The 23,037-nt window shown below is 44.2% G+C and overlaps 1 protein-coding gene across 1 annotated transcript in view; it reads right to left on the reverse strand.

Moving 5' to 3' along the window:
• Positions 1-3,773: 3,773 nt before the first annotated feature.
• Positions 3,774-23,037, reverse strand: part of washc4 (WASH complex subunit 4) — a 79,163-nt gene continuing 59,899 nt past the window's right edge. Inside the window, exons 21-33 of the mRNA XM_055652747.1 lie at positions 22,493-22,661; positions 22,244-22,398; positions 21,534-21,608; positions 21,342-21,446; positions 19,928-20,062; positions 18,334-18,442; positions 15,712-15,778; positions 15,266-15,352; positions 12,573-12,720; positions 10,514-10,610; positions 8,443-8,639; positions 6,506-6,605; positions 3,774-5,313 (exon numbers count right to left, since the gene is read on the reverse strand). Coding sequence (XP_055508722.1) covers positions 5,249-5,313; positions 6,506-6,605; positions 8,443-8,639; positions 10,514-10,610; positions 12,573-12,720; positions 15,266-15,352; positions 15,712-15,778; positions 18,334-18,442; positions 19,928-20,062; positions 21,342-21,446; positions 21,534-21,608; positions 22,244-22,398; positions 22,493-22,661 — 1,509 coding nt within the window. The 3' untranslated portion in view covers positions 3,774-5,248. The remainder of the gene's footprint in view (positions 5,314-6,505; positions 6,606-8,442; positions 8,640-10,513; positions 10,611-12,572; positions 12,721-15,265; positions 15,353-15,711; positions 15,779-18,333; positions 18,443-19,927; positions 20,063-21,341; positions 21,447-21,533; positions 21,609-22,243; positions 22,399-22,492; positions 22,662-23,037) is intronic.

The raw sequence follows: 23,037 nt of genomic DNA on the forward strand, positions 1-23,037 counted from the left end.
AGTTGAAATCCCCTACTACAACAACCTTATTTGACCTGCAGCTGTCTGCAATCTCCCGGCACATTTGTTCTTATTCCCGTTGACTATTCGGGGGTCTGTAGTACACCCCAACTAGGCGATCATCCCTTTCTTGTTCCTCAGCTCCACCCATATAGCCTCACTGGATGTACCGTCTGTAATGTCACCTCTGACCACTGCTGTTACATCCTTGATCTAGAAATCTAATATAGACCCAAAATTAATTAAGACAACTACTTACCCAATAAATTCAATGGTTGTGATCTAGGCCAACTTGCATACCCCTCGGGCCATGGACAGTTTAATTTAGAAATACGGCGTGGAAATAGGCCCTTCGGCCCAGAGCCACACCGCCCAATGACCCCTACATACTAGCACTATCCTACACACACTAGGGACAATTTACAATTATACCGAACAGACGAGGTGCCCGAGAGGTTAAGTTGATGGGCAGCTATTCTATTATGCTTCGCAAGCGTGAGTTCGAATCCCATCCTCATCAATAGCAATTGGTTTAGATTGGTTTGTAATCTCATTGGCCCTCCACTCCGCTCTGGACCACTTGGACAACAAAAACTCATGTCAGGCTGTTATTCATTGATTACAGCTCAGCGTTTAATACCATCATCCCTCCAAGCTGGTTACCAAGCTCACGGAACTGGGTCTCTGCGCATCCCTCTGCAATTGGATCCTCGACTTCCTCATTCACAGACCACAGTCTGTCCATATTGGTGGAAATGTATCTTCCTCGATAACAATCAGCACGGGAGCACCTCAAGGCTGGGTGCTCAGCCCCCTGCTGTACTCACTCTATACTCATGACTGCGTAGCTGGATATAGTAAAATCATCAAATTGGCCGACGACACCGCATTCGTGGACCGAATCACTGATGGTGACGAGTCAGAGTATAGAAGTGAGATCGACTGATTCACCAAATGGTGCCAAGCACAATAACCTGGCCCTCAACATCAGTATAATCAAGGATACACAAAATTGCTGGAGAAACTGAGCGGGTGCAGCAGCATCTATGGAGTGAAGGAAATACTTGACATTTCGGGCCGAAACCCTTCTTCAGACTGATAGGGGGTGGGGGGGGGGGGGGAGAAGGAAGGAAAACGGGAGGAGGAGAAGCCCGAGGGCGGGGGGATGGGAGGAGACAGCTCGAGGGTTAAGGAAGGGGAGGAGACAGCAAGGGCTAACAAAATTGGGAGAATTCAACGTTCATGCCATCCGGACGCAAGGTCCCCAGGCGGAATATGAGGTGCTGTTCCTCCAATTTCCGGTGTTGCTCACTCTGGCAATGGAGGAGACCCAGGACAGAGAGGTCGGATTGGGAATGGCAGGGGGAGTTGAAGTGCTGAGCCACCGGGAGTTCAGGCAGGTTATTGCGGACCGAGCGGAGGTGTTCGGCGAAACGATCGCCCAACCGCCGCTTGGTCACCCCGATGTAAATCAGCTGACATCTAGAGCAGCGGGTGCAGTAGATGAGGTTGGAGGAGATGCAGGTGACCTTTGTCGCACCTGGAACGACTGCTTGGGTCCTTGAATGGAGTCGAGGGGGGGAGGTGAAGGGACAGGTGTTGCATTTCTTGCGGTTGCAACGGAAAGTGCCCGGGGAGAGGGTGGTACGGGAGGGAAGGGAAGAATTGACAAGGGAGTTGCGGAGGGAGCGGTCTTTGCGGAAGGCAGACATAGGGGGAGATGGGAAGATGTGGCGAGTGGTGGGGTCACGTTGGAGGGGGCGGAAATGGCGGAGGATTATGTGTTGCATTTGTTGGCTGGTGGGGTGAAAGGTGAGGACTAGGGGGACTCTGCCCTTGTTGCGAGTGCGGGGATGGGGAGACAGAGCAGTGTTGCGGGGTATGGATGAGACCCTGGTGCGAGCCTCATCTATGGTGGCGGAGGGGAATCCCTGTTCCCTGAAGAACGAGGACATTTCCGATGCCCTGGTATGGAACGTCTCATCCTGGGAACAGATGCGGCGTAGGCGGAGGAATTGGCAGTAGGGGATGGAGTCTTTACAGGGGGCAGGGTGGGAAGACGTGCAGTCCAGCTAGCCATGTGAGTCAGTTGGTTTCTAGTGTATGTCGGTCAGAAGTCTGTCCCCTGCGATGGTGTTAGTTCAGAAGTCTGTCCCCTGCGATGGAGATGCGACAGTGAGCAACACTGGAAATTGGAGGAACAGCACCTCATATTCCGCCTGGGTTGCTTGCGTCCTGATGGCATGAACGTTGAATTCTCCCAATTTTGCTAGCCCTTGCTGTCTCCTCCCCTTCCTTAACCCTCGAGCTGTCTCCTCCCATCCCCCCGCCCTCGGGCTCCTCCTCCTCCCTTTTTCCTTCCTTCTCCCCCCCACCCCCCATTAGTCTGAAGAAGGGTTTCGGCCCGAAACGTCACCCATTTCCTTCGCTCCATAAATGCTGCTGCACCCGCTGAGTTTCTCCAGCATTTTTGTGTACCTTCGATTTTCCAGCATCTGCAGTTCCTTCTTGAACACAGTAAAATCAAGGAACTGATTGTGGACTTTGGAAGGGGTAGGATAGGGACCCATAATCCCATTTATATGGTGGAAAGGGTCAAGAACTTCAAATTCCTGGGCTTGCATATTTCCAAAGATCTTTCCTGGTTCCAGCACACTGATGCAATTATAAAGAAAGCACATCAGCGTCTCTACTTCCTGAGAAGATTACGGAGAGTCGGTATGTCAAAGAGGACTCTCTTGAACTTCTACAGGTGCACAGTAGAGAGCATATTGACTGGCTGCATCGTGTCCTGGTTCGGCAACTTGAGCTTCCAGGAGCGGAAAAGAATGCAGAATGTTGTGACCACTGCCCAGTCCATTATCGGCTCCGACCTCCCCACCATCGAAGGGATCTATCACAGTCGCTGCCTCAAAAAGGCTGCCAACATCATCAAGGACCCACACACTCATCTCTCCGCTGCCATCAGGTAGAAGGTACAGGAGCTTGAAATCTGGTACATCCAGGTTCAGGAACAGATTCTTCCCCACAGCCATTAGTCTATTAAACTCGCCATCAAACTCTGAACTATAACAGCCTATTACACTTTATCTGTTTATTTATGCGTATACATCTGGTCTATGCTATATAGACACACTGAACTGTTCTGTATTTATACCTACAATATTCTGTTGTGTTGCAGCAAGCAAGAATGTTATTGTCCTATCTGGGACACATGACAAACTCTCTTGACTTGACTCTAATGGGGTGTCATCATCGACTGGGGCGGCACGGTGGAACAGGCGGTAGAGCAGCGCCAGAGATTCGGGTTTTATCCTGACTACTAGCACTTGTCTGCACGGAGTTTGTACCTTCTCCCCATGACCTGCGTGGGTTTTCTTTGAGATATTCGGTTTCCTCCCCACCTCCAAGGACGTGCAGGTAAAAATAGGTTCATTGGCTTGGTATAAATGTAAAATTGTCCCTAATGCGTGTCGGGGAGTGTTAATGTGCGGGGATCGCCGTTCGGCGCGGACTCAGTGGGCCGAAGGGCCTGTTTCCCAGCTGTATCTCTAAACTAAACAAACGTACCCCTCAGCCCATGGTCAGTTCTCAGGAACGGAACCCACGTACCTCATGTGGCATCTCTACTGCTCAGACTATGACAAGTGAGGACAATTTCTGTGGTGCAGCATCTGTCAGTGCCAAGGGTGTTGGACTGGAGAGCTTCAACCTGTATAATGAAGCATCAGATGGCACAAAATTGTGTACACTGAAAAATGCACATGGGGTCATTTAACTGCACATTCATACTTTATTTTGAAAGTAGCAAAACATGTTTGAAGCTGATCAAACAGTTTTGTTTGATCCAATATTCCTGAGGTTTACATCGTGCTCCCAACTCGCAAGTGGGGAGCTGGGAACTGTGGTAGGTAACACACACTTACAAAGCTACATTTAGCATGTTTCACCAAGTAGTAACATACGGGGAGACATTATCAAAGACCTAGGGACTCATCAAAATCCTTCAACACGTTGATTTTGTTCAACCACTTGCCAGACTCCCTTGCTAGGACTAGAGGGTGCTGTAGGGAGATGCTCAGTAGGCCGAGACTCTATTCCTTGGAACACAGGAGGATGAGGGGTGATCTGAAAAATTACGAGTGGAATATATTGGGTAGACGCAGTATCCTGCCCAGAGTAGGAAAATTAAGGACCTGAGGAAATAGGTTATGGTGAAGGGGAAAAGATTTAATAGGAATTCAGAGGGGTAACTTTTGTGTATGGAACAAGCTGTCAGAGGAGCTAGGTGAGGCAGGGATTATCGCAACATTTAGGAAACAGTTATAGACAGGTACATGGATAGGACAGGTTTGGAGGCATATGGGCCAAATGTGGGAAGGTGGGACTAGTGTAGATGGGACATGTTGGTTGGTGTGGGCAAGTTGGGCTGAAGGACCTGCTTCCACACTCTATGCAATTTGCATTTCTGGAGTCTTGTTCTGCATAATGTGGTCCCTGTGGGACTTGATGGCCAAGAGGGGTAGCTGTTGCATCCCTTCATTGGTACAGGATGAAAGCGACAGATTCAACTGACAACGGCACCATTTCGTAGCAACACAAATTCTGGAGCTTTAATGAACACAAGGTTGAAACAAAGCAGCAGCCAGCCAGCCAGCCCTCCCAACTGCCGACGTGCATTCCCAAACTGGACCAAATAACAAGTGCTCCTTTTAATAAAACAATTTGCTCAAGGTGAAATGATTTGTAGCCTCAACATTCTTTATTCTGTAAGGCACAATTCTACAAAACAATATGCAAACAGGCAAAACCTGGCACAATCGTTGCGTGGAGCCACAGCTCAATCTCACCACACAAACACATTGCTACTCCGTTCAATCCTGACCCTGGTATTAAATTCCACAGGACCAGTCAACCAGCATCAGGCACAACCAAACAAGGACAAATCCAATAGGGAAATAGATTCCACATGAACAATGGTTTTTGTGAGCAATGGTTTCCCTGTCTCAGCCTGAATGGAGCTCTTCACACTACGCCAGGCACTAGTGACCAGGGTCTAACTCTGGGCCAGTCCCTCTGATGGCAGTAACCCAGGCAAAGGTTCAAGGACAGCAAACAACCCACATGAAAGTGTCAGCTGTGTTACAAAAGCAGCCAAAATAAACAATGCGAGGCACGAAGGGGGTGAAAGGAACACAGGAAGGTGCAGCGAGACAAGACTGGGTTCACTCTGATCACGGTGCCAACTTCATTTCATGGCGGACTCTGGAGACAAATTGTTTGCATTGCCGTTGCCTGGTTTCAGCGTTTCGTCTGAAGAAAGCAAACAACAAATTTTGGTGAAGATTAGAAAACACTTTCTATTCCAATATGACACAATACACTGATACCCAGTGTGCTCCACTCCTAACAGTATTAACCCAGATCCAGACAGTTTAGTTTACAGATACAGCACTGAAACTGGCCCTTCGGCCCGCCGAGTCCGCACCGACCAGCAATCCCTGCACACTAACACTATCCTACACACACTAGGGACGATGTACAATTTTACCAAACCTATTAACCAACGTATATGTCTTTGGAGTGTGGGCGGAAACCAGAGCACCCGGAGAAAACCCACGCAGGTCACGGGGGGAACATACAAACTCCGTACAGACAGCAGTGGTAGACGGGATCTCCTTAATCTGGTCATCTGTAACCTGGGGAGCCCTGTGTACTGCAGTTCATCTCAGAGTCCTAGAGTGATACAGTGTGAAAACAAGCCCTTCGGCCCAACTTGCCCACACCAGCCAACAACGTCTTAGCTACCCTAGTCCCACTGGCCTGCAATTGGTCCATAATCCTCCAAACCTGTCCAATCCATGTATCTATCCAACTGTTTCTTAAACGATGGGATAGTCCCAGCCTCAACTACCTCTGCTGGCAGCTTGTTCCATCCACCCACCACCCTCTGTGTGAAATAATTACCCCTTGGATTCTTATTAAATCTTTTCCCCTTCACCTTAAACCTATGTCCTCTGGTCCTCATTCCCCATCTCTGGGTAAAAGACTCTGTGCATCTACCCGATCTATTCCTCTCATGATTTTGTATACTTCTATAAGATCTCCCCTCATCCTCGTACGCTCCAAGGAATAGTGATCCAGCCTACACAATCTCTCCCTATAGCTCACACCCTCTAGTCCTGGCAGCATCCTCGTAAATATTTTCTGAACCCTTTCAAGTTTGACAATATCTTTCCCATAACATGGTGCCCAGAACTGAACACAATATTCCAAATGCGGTCTCATCAACGTTTTATACAACTGCAACTCATTTGGTGTTGGTTTGCAGATTGAGAAATATTACATATCTAACTTTCCTTATTGCTGGGATACTGCCATGGCCCACTATGACATCATTTCACCATGCCACACTGCAAGTGTACAAGTTAGACAACCCAGTCCAATACCCACAGATCTTTCCCAATGGTCATGAGACATTAATATATTCATGTTGAACACTTACCTTCTTTCTCTTTCTCCTCCTGGCTTTCTTCAGCTGCTGTCTGATCTCCTCGAAAGAAAATCCTGGCACTGCTCAGTGAGAAATACAGCAGCTCGAACTCCTGGACACAGAAACCAGTGGAGTCAATATTGTCACCGAGAAGCATTTCTCCTGACTCCCACTATTCACACCAGTTCAACCAATTTCACAAGCAACAAGGCTTTACGCTAAAGCATGAGGAAGCCTTTACCCATCTGCAGCTAACTGTTCTGTCACGTTACAGCTACTGTTTGGGGGTAATGGGAGATTACTTTCATCTTAGTTGTCACTATATCAATGATTTGGATCGGAACGTACGTGGCAGGGTTAGTAAGTTTGCAGATGACATTAAACCATATAACCATATAACAATTACAGCACGGAAACAGACCATCTCGGCCCTACAAGTCCGTGCCGAACAATTTTTTTTTTCCCCTTAGTCCCAGCTGCCTGCACTCATACCATAACCCTCCATTCCCTTTTCATCCATATGCCTATCCAATTTATTTTTAAATGATACCAATGAAAAGTAGGTGGTATTGTAGATAGTGAAGATGGTTGTCAAAAATCACAGCAGGTGGGCTGGGGAATGGTTGGGCAGGTGGGCTGGAGAATGGTTGGGCAGGTGGGCTGGGGAATGGTTGGGCAGGTGAATGGTTGGGCTGGAGAATGGTTGGGCAGGTGAATGGTTGGGCATGGTGGGCTGGAGAATGGTTGAGCAGGTGGGCAGGTGAATGGTTGGGCAGGTGGGCTGGAGAATGGTTGGGCAGGTGGGCTGGAGAATGGTTGGGCAGGTGAATGGTTGGGCAGGTGGGCTGGAGAATGGTTGGGCAGGTGGGCTGGGGAATGGTTGGGCAGGTGGGCTGGAGAATGGTTGGGCAGGTGGGCAGGTGAATGGTTGGGCAGGGGAATGGTTGGGCAGGTGGGTTGGGGAATGGTTGGGCAGGTGGGTTGGAGAATGGTTGGGCACGTGGGCTGGGGAATGGTTGGGCAGGTGAATGGTTGGGCTGGTGGGCTGGGGAATGGTTGGGCAGGTGGGCAGGTGAATGGTTGGGCAGGTGGGCTGGGGAATGGTTGGGCAGGTGGGCAGGTGAATGGTTGGGCAGGTGGGTTGGAGAATGGTTGGGCAGGTGGGCTGGGGAATGGTTGGGCAGGTGGGCTGGGGAATGGTTGGGCAGGTGGGCTGGGGAATGGTTGGGCTGGTGGGAACTGGTCAATGGAATTTAATACAGAGAAATGCGAGTCGTTGCATTTTGGAAAGTCTAACATGGCACATTGGCTTTCATCAGTCAGAGCAATGAGTATAGAAGTTGGGAGATCATGTTGCAGTTATATAAGACGTTGGTGAGGCCACATTGAGAGTATTGTGTTCAGTTTGGGGCACCATGTTATCGGAAAGATGTTGTTAAGCTGGAAAGGATACAGAGAAGATTTATGAGAATGTTGCTAGGACGCGAGTGCCTGAGCTATTGGGAGAGGTTGAGTAGGCTGGGACTATTCCTTGGAGCACACAAGAATGAGGGTGATCTTATAGAGGTGCACAAAATCATGAGAGGAATTCATCGGGTAGAAGCAGAGAGTCTCTTGCCCAGAGTAGGGGAATCGAGAACCAGAGAACAGAGGTTTAAGGTGAGGGGGGAAAGGTTTAATAGGTACCCGAGGGGAATTGTTTTTTTACACAAATGGAACGAGCTGCCAGAGGAGATAGTTGTGGCAAGTACTATCGCAACATTTAAGAAACATTTTGACAGGTACATGGATAGGATAGGTTTAGAGGGATACGAGGCAAATGCAGGCATGTGGGACTCGTATACATGGGGCACACCGACTGGTGTGGGCAAGTTGGGCAGAAGGACCCGTTTCCAAGCTGTATAACTCTAAATATACTGAAACGTTATTTAATGGGAGCAGTTCAATACCTGTAAATGAATCTCCAAACGCTTTTGGGTTAGATTCATGGTTTGCATGAGCTTTTCATCCTGATTAGTTGACTGAACATTTTGCTGTTTGACAATTGCATGCTTTTCTTTCAAGTACTTCTCCCTCACGGACTGAAACCAGTGCAACGAGTCAAACTCCTGATATTGATCCAGCAGTTTGAGAATGTAGGCAATACCTGGAACAATTAAAACAGAGAGCGCGCCGTGAATACATCAAAGCAGGACAATGACTTCAATGGCCTCAACACATCGTATGATCGGAACTCTGAAGCAATTGAGGGCCGGAGGAGTCTGAATATCCTGGAGGGCCTCACCTTGAAAAACTAATGGTAATGCACACCAGCCCAAGTGACAAAGAAAATGGTGCCCCCCTCCAACTGCTGCAGCTAAACATTTAAATTAGTCTGCTCATTGTATTTGATACAACTTTCCCAACAAATGCAGAGCAAAGCGTTAATGAGATGAAGGAGCAAGGTGGGTTGTTTAGAGAGTAGTAGTCTGGGAATGCAAGTGGTTTAGGGAAGGACAACTGGCTCTATACAATAGTTGCAGCTTGGAGAAGTTTTGTCATTCTCCACGTAGCTTAAAAAGGGAACTTGCTTATGATGCAAGTTGATAAAAATGACTGGTAGCATCCTGGCTCCAGTCTTGACTGGAGGTCCAATGCCACACAAGCCTCATTCAAACCTCCAGTTGCACTCTGTGCAGAAGTATGAACACACATTGCCATTTGCATTAGTCTAGCACCTTTGAATATCTAGATATAGGTATGTTACAAAACCTACCTGAATCGCCATTGGGAATCTGCCCTCAGCCAGGTCCGCGATTTTGGCGCTGTTTGGAGGGGGCGGGTTTAAAACGCGATTTTTACTAGGCTGTACTAATCGCAGATGTTCAGCCTAGTAAATCATTAACGAAAAATCGCTGCAAGACCCGGTCGCAAAAGGTATTATTAGTTTTATAGGCCTCGATAATATAGTTATAATAGTTTAAAATTACTCTCTGATTCTGCAACATCTCGCAGCCCCAGGGTTTTATAAAGCAAACAATTAAAGGTATGTACCTTATTTTTACATTAAATGGGGCATATATATAACCCTATATATCAAGTTATCTATAGCGAGTAGTTCATTTTGGGCTTTTTATATCCCGCAGTATTTTTCTCGGCATTTGAGGGCACTAATCCAGCGCGCTGTCAACATTCTAAACCAGCGCGTTCCACATGAACCCACTAGAAAGCCGATTTAAATGGGCATTTATTTACAGCAATTGAACACTAAATTGCTTCCATTTGGCCTATAAATTAATGTAAATTAGATATAAAAATCATGTTATATTGTGAATTATTTGTGAATAATCTTTGGACACTTAGGCTATTTAAAAATGTTAATCTTTCCTTAAGAAATGGGCCTTTGATTATCCAAGATCACAGCTTTTTGTAATGTCCATTGAAAATCAATAGGGAACAAGATGCTAATTTCCGAGTATGAAAATGGCCATAACTTTTTTAATACTTGAGATATGAAAGTGAATTTGGTGTCAAATTAAACTTATTGTTATGCTTTATCTGATGGGATAAATTGCAGACTTGATTTTTAAAATCTCAAAATTTTGTAACATTGCTACTAGATACAAAGTTTAGAATAGAGTCTAAGAGGCATCTTTAGTTTAGTTTAGTTTAGAAAAACAGTTCAGAAACAGACCCTTTGGCCCATCGGGTCCACCCCGTATACTAGCACTATCCTGTACACCAGGGACAATTTACATTTGTTTTTACTAAAACCAATGAACATACAAAATTTTAGGTTCTTGTTCCAGGACATCAAAACTACCTGCAACATTGACTGACTGCACTAGTTGAATGGGTTTGGTTCCTGACCTTTAGATTGCTGTTCCTTTTTGTTAATCATAGGTCTTTCTTGTTAATCAACACAAAACCCTTGACTTGACCTTGACAATCCTTCAGTCTTTAGTAAAGGGACTATCAAGAAATATGTCAATGCTAAATCAGTGATTACAAACAAACATCAAATGGTATATTCTGACCAACCCATTGCAAACCCATCATCAGTGAATGCAGCTCCAAATTTATTCTTCTTATTCAATTTCTCCTTGCAGCTTATCGAGTGATCGACAAAATTCAAAGTCTGGAAAGAACCAGGCACAATCATTAATGTATAGAGAACAGAAAATAAAATTAACAACTGTTACACTTAATCTATTAGCTACAATGACTTGTGTTTTCCAAACAAGATTTAGGAAGGTCATTATCTTATTAAACTCTTTGCAATTTTTGGAAAAGTCCTCCCCTGCACTGCAACAGTGGTATTTGTCCTTAAGTTGCAGAACAAACGGAAATCAGAGACAGCACTTCAAGGCTTGTGAATTTAAATTTAATGAACAAAAGTCTGGATTTCAGAAAAGGCGCTGATTTAGCATGGACGATCAGGCTGCGTTAACATTCAGCAAGGAAATCTGCTGCTCCCTTTTGATTTGGTTGTTGATACGATGTGGACATTGCCAGCAAGGACAGCATCTCTGGTGCATATGGTATACACTGTCAGGAGTGGACAGAATGAATATATATTATAGTATACAGTAAAGCAGACTTTTTTCTGGATAGCATTGAGCTACGAGTGTTTAATTTAGTTTAGAGATACACTGCGGAAACAGGCCCTTTGGCCCACTGAGTTTGCACCGACCAGCAATCCCTGTACACTAACACTACCCTATGTATACATAAGGAAAAAATTACAATTATACCAAGCCATTTGACCTACAAACCTGTACGTCTTTGGAGTGTGGGAGGAAACAAGAGAACCTGGGGAAAACGCACACTGTCACGGGGAGAACGTACAGACTCCAGGCAGCAACTCTACCGCTGCGCCATTTCCCGCTTTGTTGTTGGAACTAAACTCATCCATTCAAATGGAAGGTCCCATGAGCTAGAGGACTTGTCAAGACACCTGGGATCCAAACACCTTTATTAGGGGAGTGTCTTCTTGCCCGACTGATTGCCACAAAGAGCTTGCAGAGATTGGAAACTGATGGACTGGGCGGGCAAGTAGTGGGCATATGGTAATAGTATGGTAAAGGGAGAGGTTTAGAATAAATTGTATTATTATTAACTTGCTTGCTATTAAAACAAAGAAAACTAGAAAGGTGGCTCACCATTGGCTGGCCAAGGATAACTAATGCTGAGCTTGCCACTGATGCCCACATCCTACAAAGAAATAATAACACCTCTTGGTAACTATCTATGTACAGATCATGTGTACACATCTTGGAACAGATGATCCCCACAGTTTAGAGATACAGCATGAAAATAGGCCACTCGGCCCATCGAGTCCAAGCTGACCACGAATCCTCTGTTATCCCACTTGCGCATTCTACACACTAGGGGCAATTTACCAAAGCCAATGGACCTACAAACCTGCATGGCTTTGGAGTGTGGAAAGAAACCGGAGCACCTGGAGAAAACCCACATGGTCACAAGGAGAACGTAGAAACTTATTAGATAGTACCCGTAATCAGTATTGAACTAGAACCTCTGGCACTATCGCTGTGCCACTGTGTCACCTCAAGGCCATTCGGGTTATGGAAATTCACCCTTACACAATTTACATGTCATTACACAAAATGTGAGCTACAGTATAAAATTCACACTCTCAGATTTTGTGTGAAAAAGGGTAAATGAATCAATACAAAATGTACTCTATTCTTTCCCCCACATACATTTGCGACATGACTTGGCGTTATTGCAAATTACAATACAGCCCATTGTGTGGGCACACAACCCCCTTCAACACCCGTCGCTCAGAGACACCACATTTTGTGATCAATGGTGGCAATCCTGCTCTCACTATTTCCAGTGTCCTTAAAATACAGAGAAACCCTGGAGTATCAACCACTTCCTACTGTGCATTTTGCAAATGAACTGTACATACAATTCAAACTTGCACTGCAGAAGCAAGGGCAGAATGTATAACTAGGTGTGGATGTGCCAATGTATGTCCTGTTCTAATGATTCTTCTGCAGCTTCATGTTATTCCACATGGAGTTATATCAGACAGTGCAAAGGTGTAAAAACAGATGGACAAGCATCGTACCAGCGGTGGAACAATGATGTAGAAGTTCCGTAGGTGCATATTTTTAGAGCTGCGAAATTCAGGGGAAAATACATCGACCAGCATCTTGAAATATTCAGTGCCTTCTGCAGAGTTTCTGGTGAGATCAGTGAGCACAGAGTCCAGCTGTCTAATATGAAAAAACAAAATTACAAACTAATCAGGTCTAGAAATTCAATCAAATCACAAAACAAACTGTGGAAAACAGGTTCAGATCAGCTGAATTATGTACACGTAGAGCAAAAAAAGATAAGAGAGCTTAGTAAAGGTGGCAGGACAACCTCTCCTTCAATGTCAACAAGACAAACGAGTTAGTTATTGACTTCTGCAAGTGGTGGAATATATGTCGCAATCAGATTCAATGGTGCCAAAGTGGAAATGATTGAGAGCTTCAAATTCCTTGACATTAATATTACCAATGATCTACAGTGTCCTCTATAATGTTTGAGACAAAGACTATTCATTTATTTATTTGCTTCTCTACTACACAATTTGGGATTTTTAAAAGAGAAAAAAAAATGTGGTTAAAGTGCACATTGTCAGAGTTTAATAAAGGCCATTTTTATACATTTCGGTCCCCCCATTTCAGGGCACCATGTTTGGATCACAGCAATGTCATGTAAATGAAAGTAGTCATGTTTAGTATTTTGTTGCATACCCTTTGCATGCAATGACTGCTTGAAGTATGCGATTCATGGACATCACCAGTTGCTGGGTGTCTTCTCTGGTGATGTATTGCAGCCAGGCCTGTATTGCAGCCATCTTTAGCCTATGCTTGTTTTGGGGGCTAGTCCCCTTCTGTTTTCTCTTCAGCACAAAAAAGGCATGCTCAATGGGGTTCAGATCAGGTGATCGACTTGGCCACTCAAGAATTGACCATGCTTTAGCTTTGAAAAACTCCTTTGTTGCTTTAGCAGTATGTTTGGGATCATTGTCTTGCTGTAGAATGAACAGCCAGCCAATGAGTTTTGAGGCATTTGTTTGAACTTGAGCAGATAGGATGTGTCTATACACTTCAGAATTCATTATGCTACTACCATCAGCAGTTGTATCAACAATGAAGATAAGTGAGCCAGTACCTTCAGCAGGATACATGCCCAGGCCATAATACCTCCACCAGCATGTTTCACAGATGAGGTGGTATGCTTTGGATCTTGGGCAGTTCCTTCTCTCCTCCATACTTTGCTCTTGTCATCACTCTGATATAAGTTAATCTTCGTCACATCTGTCCACAAGACTTTTTTCACGAACTGTGGTTGCTCGTTTAAGTACTTCTTGGCAAACTGTAACCTGGCCATCCTATTTTTGCGGCTAACCAGTGTTTGCATCTTGCAGTGTAGCCTCTGTATTTCGGTTCATGAAATCACTGACAAATCCACACCTGACCCCTGAAGACTGTTTCTGATCTGTCGGACAGGTGTTTGGGGGGGTTCTTTATTATATAGAGAATTCTTCTGTCATCAGCTGTGGAGGTCTTCCTTGGCCTGCCAGTCCCTGCGATTAGTAAGCTCACCAGTGCTCTCTTTCTTCTTAATGATGTTCCAAATAGTTGATTTTGGTAAGTCTAAGGTTTGGCTGATGTCTCTAACAGTTTTATTCTTGGTTCTCAGTCTCATAATGGCCTTCATGGTGATAAACAGCAATAAAAGTTTCCCAATGTGATGTAAAGACTGGAGGGAATATTAGGTGCTGAGAGCTCTGTATTAAGGAGGCAATTAAACACACCCGAGCAATTCCAAACGACTGTGAGGCCATGTGTCCCAAACATTATGGTGCCCTGAAATGGGGGGACTATGTATAAACACTGCTGTAATTGCTATATGGTGAAACCAAAATGTATAAAAAATTGCCTTTAATAAAATCTGACAATGTGCACTTTAACCACATGTGATTTTTTTCGATTACAAATCTCAAATTGTGGCGTACAGAGGCAAATAAATAAATTATGTTTTTTTGTCCCAAACATTATAGAGGGCACTGTATCATGGACCAAGCACATTGATGTGATAGCCAAGAAGGTAATCCAATACTTCCTGAGACTGGGGAAATTCGGCACTTCTACCAAAAGTATACTGGCAGGTTGCATGGCAGCTTTGTTTGGGAAAAGCTCTGCCCAAGTCCGTAAGAATTTGCAGATTTGTAGATGTCACACAGTCTATCACACTGACCAGACTCCCCACCATGGAATCCATCTACACCTCATGCTGCCTCCGAAAAGCAGCCAAAACAAATAAAGATTTGTCCCACTGCTTCTCCCTTCATTCCTCCTTCTGTGTGACAATAAGTACAAAGCTTGAAAGCACGCACCTGCAGACTCAGGAACAGCTTCTTGCCCTGTTATCAGGCTTCTGAACTTCCATGAGCTAGGATACTGTCTGATTCACGTATACCCCATGGCAGACTGGACTTTGTCTGAGGAACTCTGCACTCTGTCTTCCTCTTTGCTCTACCTAGAGATCTCTACTGGAGATTGACATGATTGTATTTATGTATGATACATGATCTGATTGATGCAAAACAAAGCTTTTCACTGTACCTCAGTATATGTGACAAAAAACCTGAACCAGGGAAGAAAATATGATGGTGACAAAAATTCAGAAATTTACATAGCAGTATGTGGTTTCTATCAAACAAGGTAGGAATTTAAAATCACACCCAGACCCCGTTGACATTACCTGGCAGCTGTCTGAGTTTCCTCAGAAAGTTCTTCTTCTTTCACCAGCTCCTCGAAGTTCACGATGTCCTCCAAATCTGGAACAAACCTAAAACATAACGGAGTCACTACAAACTCCTTGCAGCTTCCAGCATAATTGTACATTGCTTCAATTAAACTTTCAAATTTTCCCACTTTCAAAATTTGGGGCAGCAGAGATCCTGACTACGAATCCTGCCTGTTCCAAGTTTATACGCTTTCCCTGTGACCTGCGTGGGTTTTCTCCGGGTGTTCCGGCTTCCTCCCACACTACAAAGACGTACGGGTTAGTAAGTTAACTGACTTTGGTAAAATGGTAACTTGTCCCTTTTGTGTGTAGGATAGTGTTAGTATACAGGGAGTGCTGGTCAGCATGGACTCGTCAGCCAAAGGGCCTGTTTTCACGCTGTATCGCTAAACTAAACTAACCTTATAGCATTACTGCAACAATGTAGTCCACCGGATCGTATCATCCGAACGTAGCCCATGGCATTCCCTGGAGCACAATAGATCAACATCCTAGTTATCATGTGCTCTCATAACCAGGAGCATCAACTTGCACTGGCTGCATTTATCTCAACGCTCATTTATAGGGTATAGAGTTTATTTTCCATACATGAACAGTATTGAAATATTAAATTAACCCTCTGTAAAACATGTAAAACACTGCACTGATAGAGACCACTTCTCGCCAATGTGTTGGGAGGACTGCAGATGCTGGTTTAAACTGAAGAAAGACACAAAGCTGGAGTAACTTAGCATGTCAGGGTCAACTATTCATTTTCTCCAGTGATACTGCCTGACCCGCTGAGTTACTCCAGCTTTATGTCCCACCTCTCGCCAATGGTCTGCACCAGAGTTTACACTGCACACAAGCCCAATTTCTCCTTATCCATCCTCATCTTTCTCTGCAGATTCCCCTTAAAAGCACCTTAACTATTCCCATGAGAATGTCTACATTCTCTACGTGCCCTGGGTAAAACAACTGCGCCTGAAGTTCTTATATAGTTTATTAACAAATACCTGGATATACTTCTGATCCTGCCAGAAGTGGACATATCTTCTATACATGTATCTAACCAATCAAGTCTCTTTCAGCTCATCAAATCTACTATGTCTTTATTTCATCTAGGCTGGATTACTGTAACGCACTCTACTCTGGAGTCTCACGAGCTTCGTTGGCTCGTCTCCAGTTGGTCCAAAATGCTGCCGCTCGCCTTTTAACCGGAACTCGAAAGAGGGAGCACATTACGCCAATTTTGGCCTCCCTTCACTGGCTCCCAGTGCACTTTCGAGTTCATTTTAAAATTATTTTATTTGTTTTTAAATCATTGAATGGCCTCGCCCTGCCTTACCTCTCTGAGCTGCTCCACCTATATGCTCCTACCCGGTGCCTCAGGTCAGCGGATCAGCTGCTCCTTGAGGTACCAAGGTCTAAGCGGAAGCTCAGAGGGGATAGAGCCTTTTCTGTTGCTGCCCCGGCACTCTGGAACACCTTGCCGCTGCAGGTCAGACAGGCCCCTTCACTGTCCATCTTTAAATCCTCCCTAAAAACTCACTTTTATTCACTGGCTTTCGACACTGGCTGAGACATTGTTCCTGTTTTAGTGCTTTTAATGTCTTTTAATTTTTACTGTTTTTATAGTCCTGTCGTCTTAATGGTTTTAGTAGTTTGTAATAACTTTTTGTTGACTTCCCATGTACAGCACTTTGTGGTAACTGATGTTGTCTAAAAGCGCTTTATAAATAAAGTTATTATTATTATTATTATTATTATATGTGTGAGATTATTTCAGTTTATAAGTTTCTGTATTTTAGACTTTGCAGAGATTGAAAAAATCTGTGATCTCCACAACCATATTATACCAGGTATAATGCCTCAACCGTACAAAACATAGGTGTCAGATTCAACTATTTCCTCACAGGAATTGTGCCAGATGTGAATTTTGCCAGATGTGAATTTTGCCCATTCCACTTCTTCCACCACAACATTTGTTACAACTAAATCTAGATTATTAAGGGCTTGGACACACTAGAGACAGGAAACAGGTTCCCGATGTTGGGGGAGTCCAGAACCAGGGGCCACAGTTTAAGAAGAAGGAGTAAACCATTTAGAACAGAGACGAGGAAATACTTTTTCTCACAGAGAGTGGTGAGTCTGTGGAATTCTCTGCCTCAGAGGGCGGTGGAGGCCAGTTCTCTGGATGCTTTCAAGAGAGCTACATAGGGCTCTTAAAATAGCGGAGTCAGGGGATATGGGGAGAAGGCAGGAATGGGGTACTGATTGGGGATGATCAGCCATGATCACATTGAATGGCAGTGGTGGCTCGAAGGGCCAAATGGCCTACTCCTGCACCTATTGTCTATTAAGTTTTTTATTCAACCATCTATGATCATTCTTCCCATCACACAAGACCTCATCACTACGAGTCAGAGTTATATTGCATGGAGAGAGGCCCTCCTCCTCAACCTGCCCATGCACACCAATCTGTCTACCCAAGTTGATCCCATTTGACTGCATTTGCCCCATATTCCTTTCAACCTTTTCTATTCAAGTACTTGTCCAAATTTCCATTAAATACTGCGATTGTTGCCACCTCTCCAGTTTATGGCAGCTCCTATCTACCCACCACCATGTGAAATCAAAATCCCTTTTAACTCTCTCACCTTAAGCCTATGTTCTCTAGTTTTAGACAATAGACATCCACGTTTTCCATGCCCACCCAATTTTATATACCCCCACAAAGGGCACCAGGGAAACAAATCTCACCCTATCTGGTGTCTTTTTGCACCTCAAACCCTCCATTCCTGGTAACATACTTGTGAATGGTTTCGGCATCCATACCAGGTTAATGATATCCTTCCTGTACTTGGTCAAGCAGAGTTGCATACAATACAATGTCTCACCAATGACTTGATGGCCAAAAACCCAGAAACATCCCCCAATGCTCCCTCCCATCACCACATTCTTTCTGTAAAACTAGAAAAGTGTAATTTGTATCTACAAACACTCGAGGAAACCCAAAATAGGGTCAACTTTCAGTCTCTGACCTATCTGGCTAATAAGTTGCCGGAACTGATCGAGGTAGCTCTGTCCCTCCGGAGTTAGACCAAGTTTCCTGATGCCACGATTGAATTTGTCTGCACGATCAAAAGGATACTGTGAACAAGAGGAGGTTTGTTTAATATCACGGAATAGAAAAGTCAGCCATAAAATTATATTGCACTGATACTTCCACGCCATTTTCACTGATAACATTGGAAAATCCATGCAATTCTCCGTGGAAATCACAAATTAGACACCATTCGATAATTGCACATATTTCTTCCTTTGCAACTATTTTCAAACAAGGGCAGGACCTACACAGTAAATGGTCGACCTCTGGGCAGTGTTGTAGAGCAGAGGGATCTAGTACAGGTGCATAGCTCCTTGAAGGTCGAGTCGCAGGTAGATAAGGTGGTCAAAAAGGCTTTTGGCACTTTGGCCTTCATCAGCATAGTCTTGGGTATAGAAGTTGGGAGGTCATGTTGCAGTTATACAAGACGTTGTTGAGCGTATTTAGAACATTGTGTTCAGTTCTGGGCACCATGTTATGGGAAAGATATTGTCAAGCTTGTAAGGGTTCAGAAAAGATTTACGAGGATGTTGCCAGGACTAGAGGGTGTGAGCTATAGGGAGAAGTTGAGTAGACTGGGTCTCTATTCCATGGAGCCAAGAGGATGAGGAGAGATCTTATAGAGGTATACAAAACCATGAGAGGAATAGATTGGGTAGACACACAGTCTCTTGCCCAGAGTGGGGGAATCGAGGACCAGAGGACATAGGTTCAAGGTGAAGGGGAAAAGATTTAATAGGATCCGAGGGGGTAACTTTTTCACACAAAGAGTGGAGGAGAAAGTTGAGGCTGGGACTATCCCATTGTTTAAGAAACAGTTAGACAGGTACATGGACAGGACAGGTTTGGAGAGATATGGACCAAGCGCAGGCAAGTGGGACTGGTGCAGCTGGGACATTGTAGGCTGGTGAGGCAAGTTGGGCCAAAGAGCCCATTTCCACACTGTTTCACTCAATGAATCTTCTTCCTCCCATAAAAAGATTTGAGTCTTAAAGTACAGGAAAGAGATGGAAAACTTAGCAGCATGTTGTCAAAACAGCAAATCTCCCTCAACATCAGGAAACTAAGGAGCAAGTGATCAACTTCAGCAAGTAGAGTACATTCCCCCAATCTGCATTGATCATGCTGATGTGTAGGAGTCAAACCTCTAGGTGTAAACATCAACAATTTGTCTTGGATAGTGCTAGTGTACGGGATGATCGCTGATCGGTGCCGACTCAGTGGGCCGAAGGGCCCGTTTCCACGCCGTGTCCACACAAGTCTAAAGGAGGTTGATGGTGTGACAGGCAGAGTTACTTTAAGAATGCAGTTCATTCACCTCAGTCCTGAATAGAGACCAAGTTCCAGACCAGCTTGTGGGTTTTATCTCCTGTGGCTACATGAATGGAGAAGAGGTCTCCATCTTGGGCAATGAGTCCAATGGCTACATACTTGCCCACCCCCTGACCAACTGAAACAGTCTCATCTCTGTACCCGACACAAACTGCTGAACAGAGATCTAAAATATTATCTTGAAGTTCTGCTGATACCTTCTGATCATTTTGGTCCTTTGTCTCCTTAAAGAACCGAATGTCTTTGATTAGTCGAGACTTGATATGCTCATCGTACATGAATTGGCTGAAAATATAGAACTTTTTCCTCAGAAACTGGTAGGTGAAATTGACCTAGAAAACAATTGCAATGATAGTTTGAGTAACATAGAAAACATTTAGTCAAGGGACAACAGGTCCTGTTCACATCCCGTATCTAATGGAATACATTACACAAGTGAATAACCCAAAATTGTAGATGCTGTAAATCTGTAAAAGCAAAAAGCTGTAAGCACACAGCATCTGTGGAGGGTGAAACAGAAGTAACGTTGCAAGTTGAAGTCTGCTCATTAGAATTATGAGAGAGAGTATGTAGGTTTGTTTTAAGATCCAGTGATGGGAGAGTGATGGATAGGGTAAAGAGGAAATTGTTTGACCTGCATCACTAACTCAATTTCCCTTTTTACAAATTAGGTCTGACTTACTGACTCTTCCAAGAATATGCCCAATTCAGCTTGCCACACTTGGGGGTTCAGAGAAAACAGAATGGTTCCAAAGATGAGGGATTTCATCTTCAAGGCCAGACTGGTGGAGCTGTGGCAGTTCTGTTAGTAGAATGCTTGTGAGATTTGGCCCAGGGGCAGATGGTGATTGGGAAGCTGCTTAGCTTAGTTTATTGTCACTTGTACCGAGGTACAGTGCCCTGGTTTAACTGTCCTCCATTGTCCCTGGATGGCACAGTGGCAGTAGAGTTGCAGCCGTACAGTGCCAGAGACCTGGGTTGGATCACGACTATGGGTACCGTCTGTATGGAATTTGTACGTCCTCTCTGTAACCTCGTGGGCTGTCTCCAGGTGCTCCGGTTTCCTCCCACATACCAAAGATATGCAGGTTTGTAGGTTAATTAACTTCTGTACAGTGTGTAGGGTAGAACTAGTGTACAAGTGATCGATGGTTGGTGTTAAAGTGCTGGAGTAACTCAGCGGGTCAGGCAGCATCTTTGGAGAAAATAGATTGGCAACATTTTGGGTCGACTGTCTCATGGGTCATGACCCAAAATGTCACCTACCCAGCACTGTCTTTTAAAATATATAAATTCTTGGATCAATTTTATCACAGGGAGAAGCAACATCTGCTACTTTGAGCAAATGGTTCTAAAGTTCCATTTTGGAAATTTCATCTCGCGCTCTCTCTCTGCATGAAATTAGATTTAAACACACAGTACTAATGAAAGATTGTTCTGAAACGTTAACTGTATTTTCCCTCACAGATGCTGCCAGACTTAAATATCTACAGTATTCCTTTTTATGTTTTTGAACCTTTAACTTGTGGATGGATATATAGAATGAGGTGTTGGCAATTCCTCCTGGCCAGTTAGCCGAATGTGCCTGACATGCTACTAACTCATACTTACGGTTGTGTTCATGATGCCTGTTCCGTGTGTACGGATTGAGTTTGCAACATGCCGAATGTTGATTGTATTCAGATGGTTACTATTGCTTGTGCGCTCAATGAAGATCTGTAATACGAAATAAAATCACGTTTCAAACTCGGGAGAAACTTCTCAAAATCATCTAAGCATAATTTCTTGTTTAAAAAAACGTACCTGGTTGTTGAGGTTGTAAAGGTACCTCGAAACAAAGACATGGATATTTCGCATAATCTCCAGAACATCTAATCCCTGGAAATCAGTAAAGAACGTTACAACTGGAACTCACTTTTCCTCCAAAGAAGGTACGAAAAAGAACAAATTCCCTCAAACCTGTTCTGCTTTCAGTATCATAGCAGAATCTGAAAGCTAGCTTCACCTCCTCTTTCCAGACCTGTTCACACAAGCCTCCCAGAATTGTCACCTAACCATGTCATGAAAAAGGGTCCTGACCCAAAACATTGCCTATCCATATCCTCTAAAGATGCTGCCCGGCCTACTTAATTACTCCAGCACTGTGTGTTTTACTCTCAGAATTCCAACATCTGCTGTTCCTTGTCTCACTAATAATTCCGATCTGGTCCAAAAATCCAACCAGGCATTCCAAGTTCACTGGGATAAAGACATGTAAAGCCTTAGAAGCCTCAAGAAATACAGCTTGTTAGGGTTAAATGGGTGACCCTTCACCCTGAGAATGTGTCACCTGGTTCTAATTAAATAGTTAAAATAACATTAAAAACTAATGGAGACAAGAAGAAAAAAAAAGAAGAATTTAATCTTGGTTTGTCCCAGGAGAATCAGAATGGTTTTGTTCTATGTAAAACTCTAATCACCAATATTCCCATCATTGTAAAAGCCACACTGAGAAAGAGCTCCTCAGTTCTTACCTGCTCCAAGGTCTGGCTTGGAAGGTGTGCTTCAGTCATGGAGAGGCTGTAGCGCTGGGTTGCTAAGTTTCTCATTTCACTATAGGTGGCCCAGTCATGGATAGCCACTGTTGTCAGGTTATAAAAATTCTTGTCCAGATAGTGAGTTACATATGCTGTTAAATGGTTGCAAATGTGGTTTATTAAATTGTATGAATGACGACAACATAAAAAACAATAAGGCTCATAAAAATCTAAAAAGGAACAAACCTTTGACATCAATGAATCGGTTCAAAAAGCGGATTGGTTTGATTGAAAAGAAATCTGACAAGTCTTTGATGCCGACTCGGAATGGATTTCGATCGTCTAATTTTAAGTGAGTGTGCACAGACAGTCTCAAGTCGTTCTCAATCTCTTTACACAGTTTATCCAAAAGGTGCTGTTGGGAAAGGGAGAGGGACAGAGGGATAGATCACAATAAACAGAAGTACTAATTAATCTATGTCTTCACAAACAACATTTTTAATCTGACGTTTGTGAATGAGTTTTAATTCGAGAGCATGAGGAAACATGAATTGATCACTGCCTCTCAAATTATGAAACATTGCAGAACCAGAATTACCAGGTACAACTCTCAACGTGAGCTCTTGCAATACTTTATAATCGCAGCTTCAAATCATCTCAAGAACAGTACTGCAATGAGAACCATGTTTTGGGTGCCTATACTCCATATCACCAAGCCAGTCATTTGGTCCAATTGGAGATAGAGGTCTGCCATGCTTGCCCAGCACAGCCCCCCCCCCCATGCTCCACCC

The sequence above is a fragment of the Leucoraja erinacea genome, chromosome 22 (genome assembly GCF_028641065.1).
Source record: "Leucoraja erinacea ecotype New England chromosome 22, Leri_hhj_1, whole genome shotgun sequence".
NCBI lineage: Eukaryota > Metazoa > Chordata > Chondrichthyes > Rajiformes > Rajidae > Leucoraja > Leucoraja erinaceus.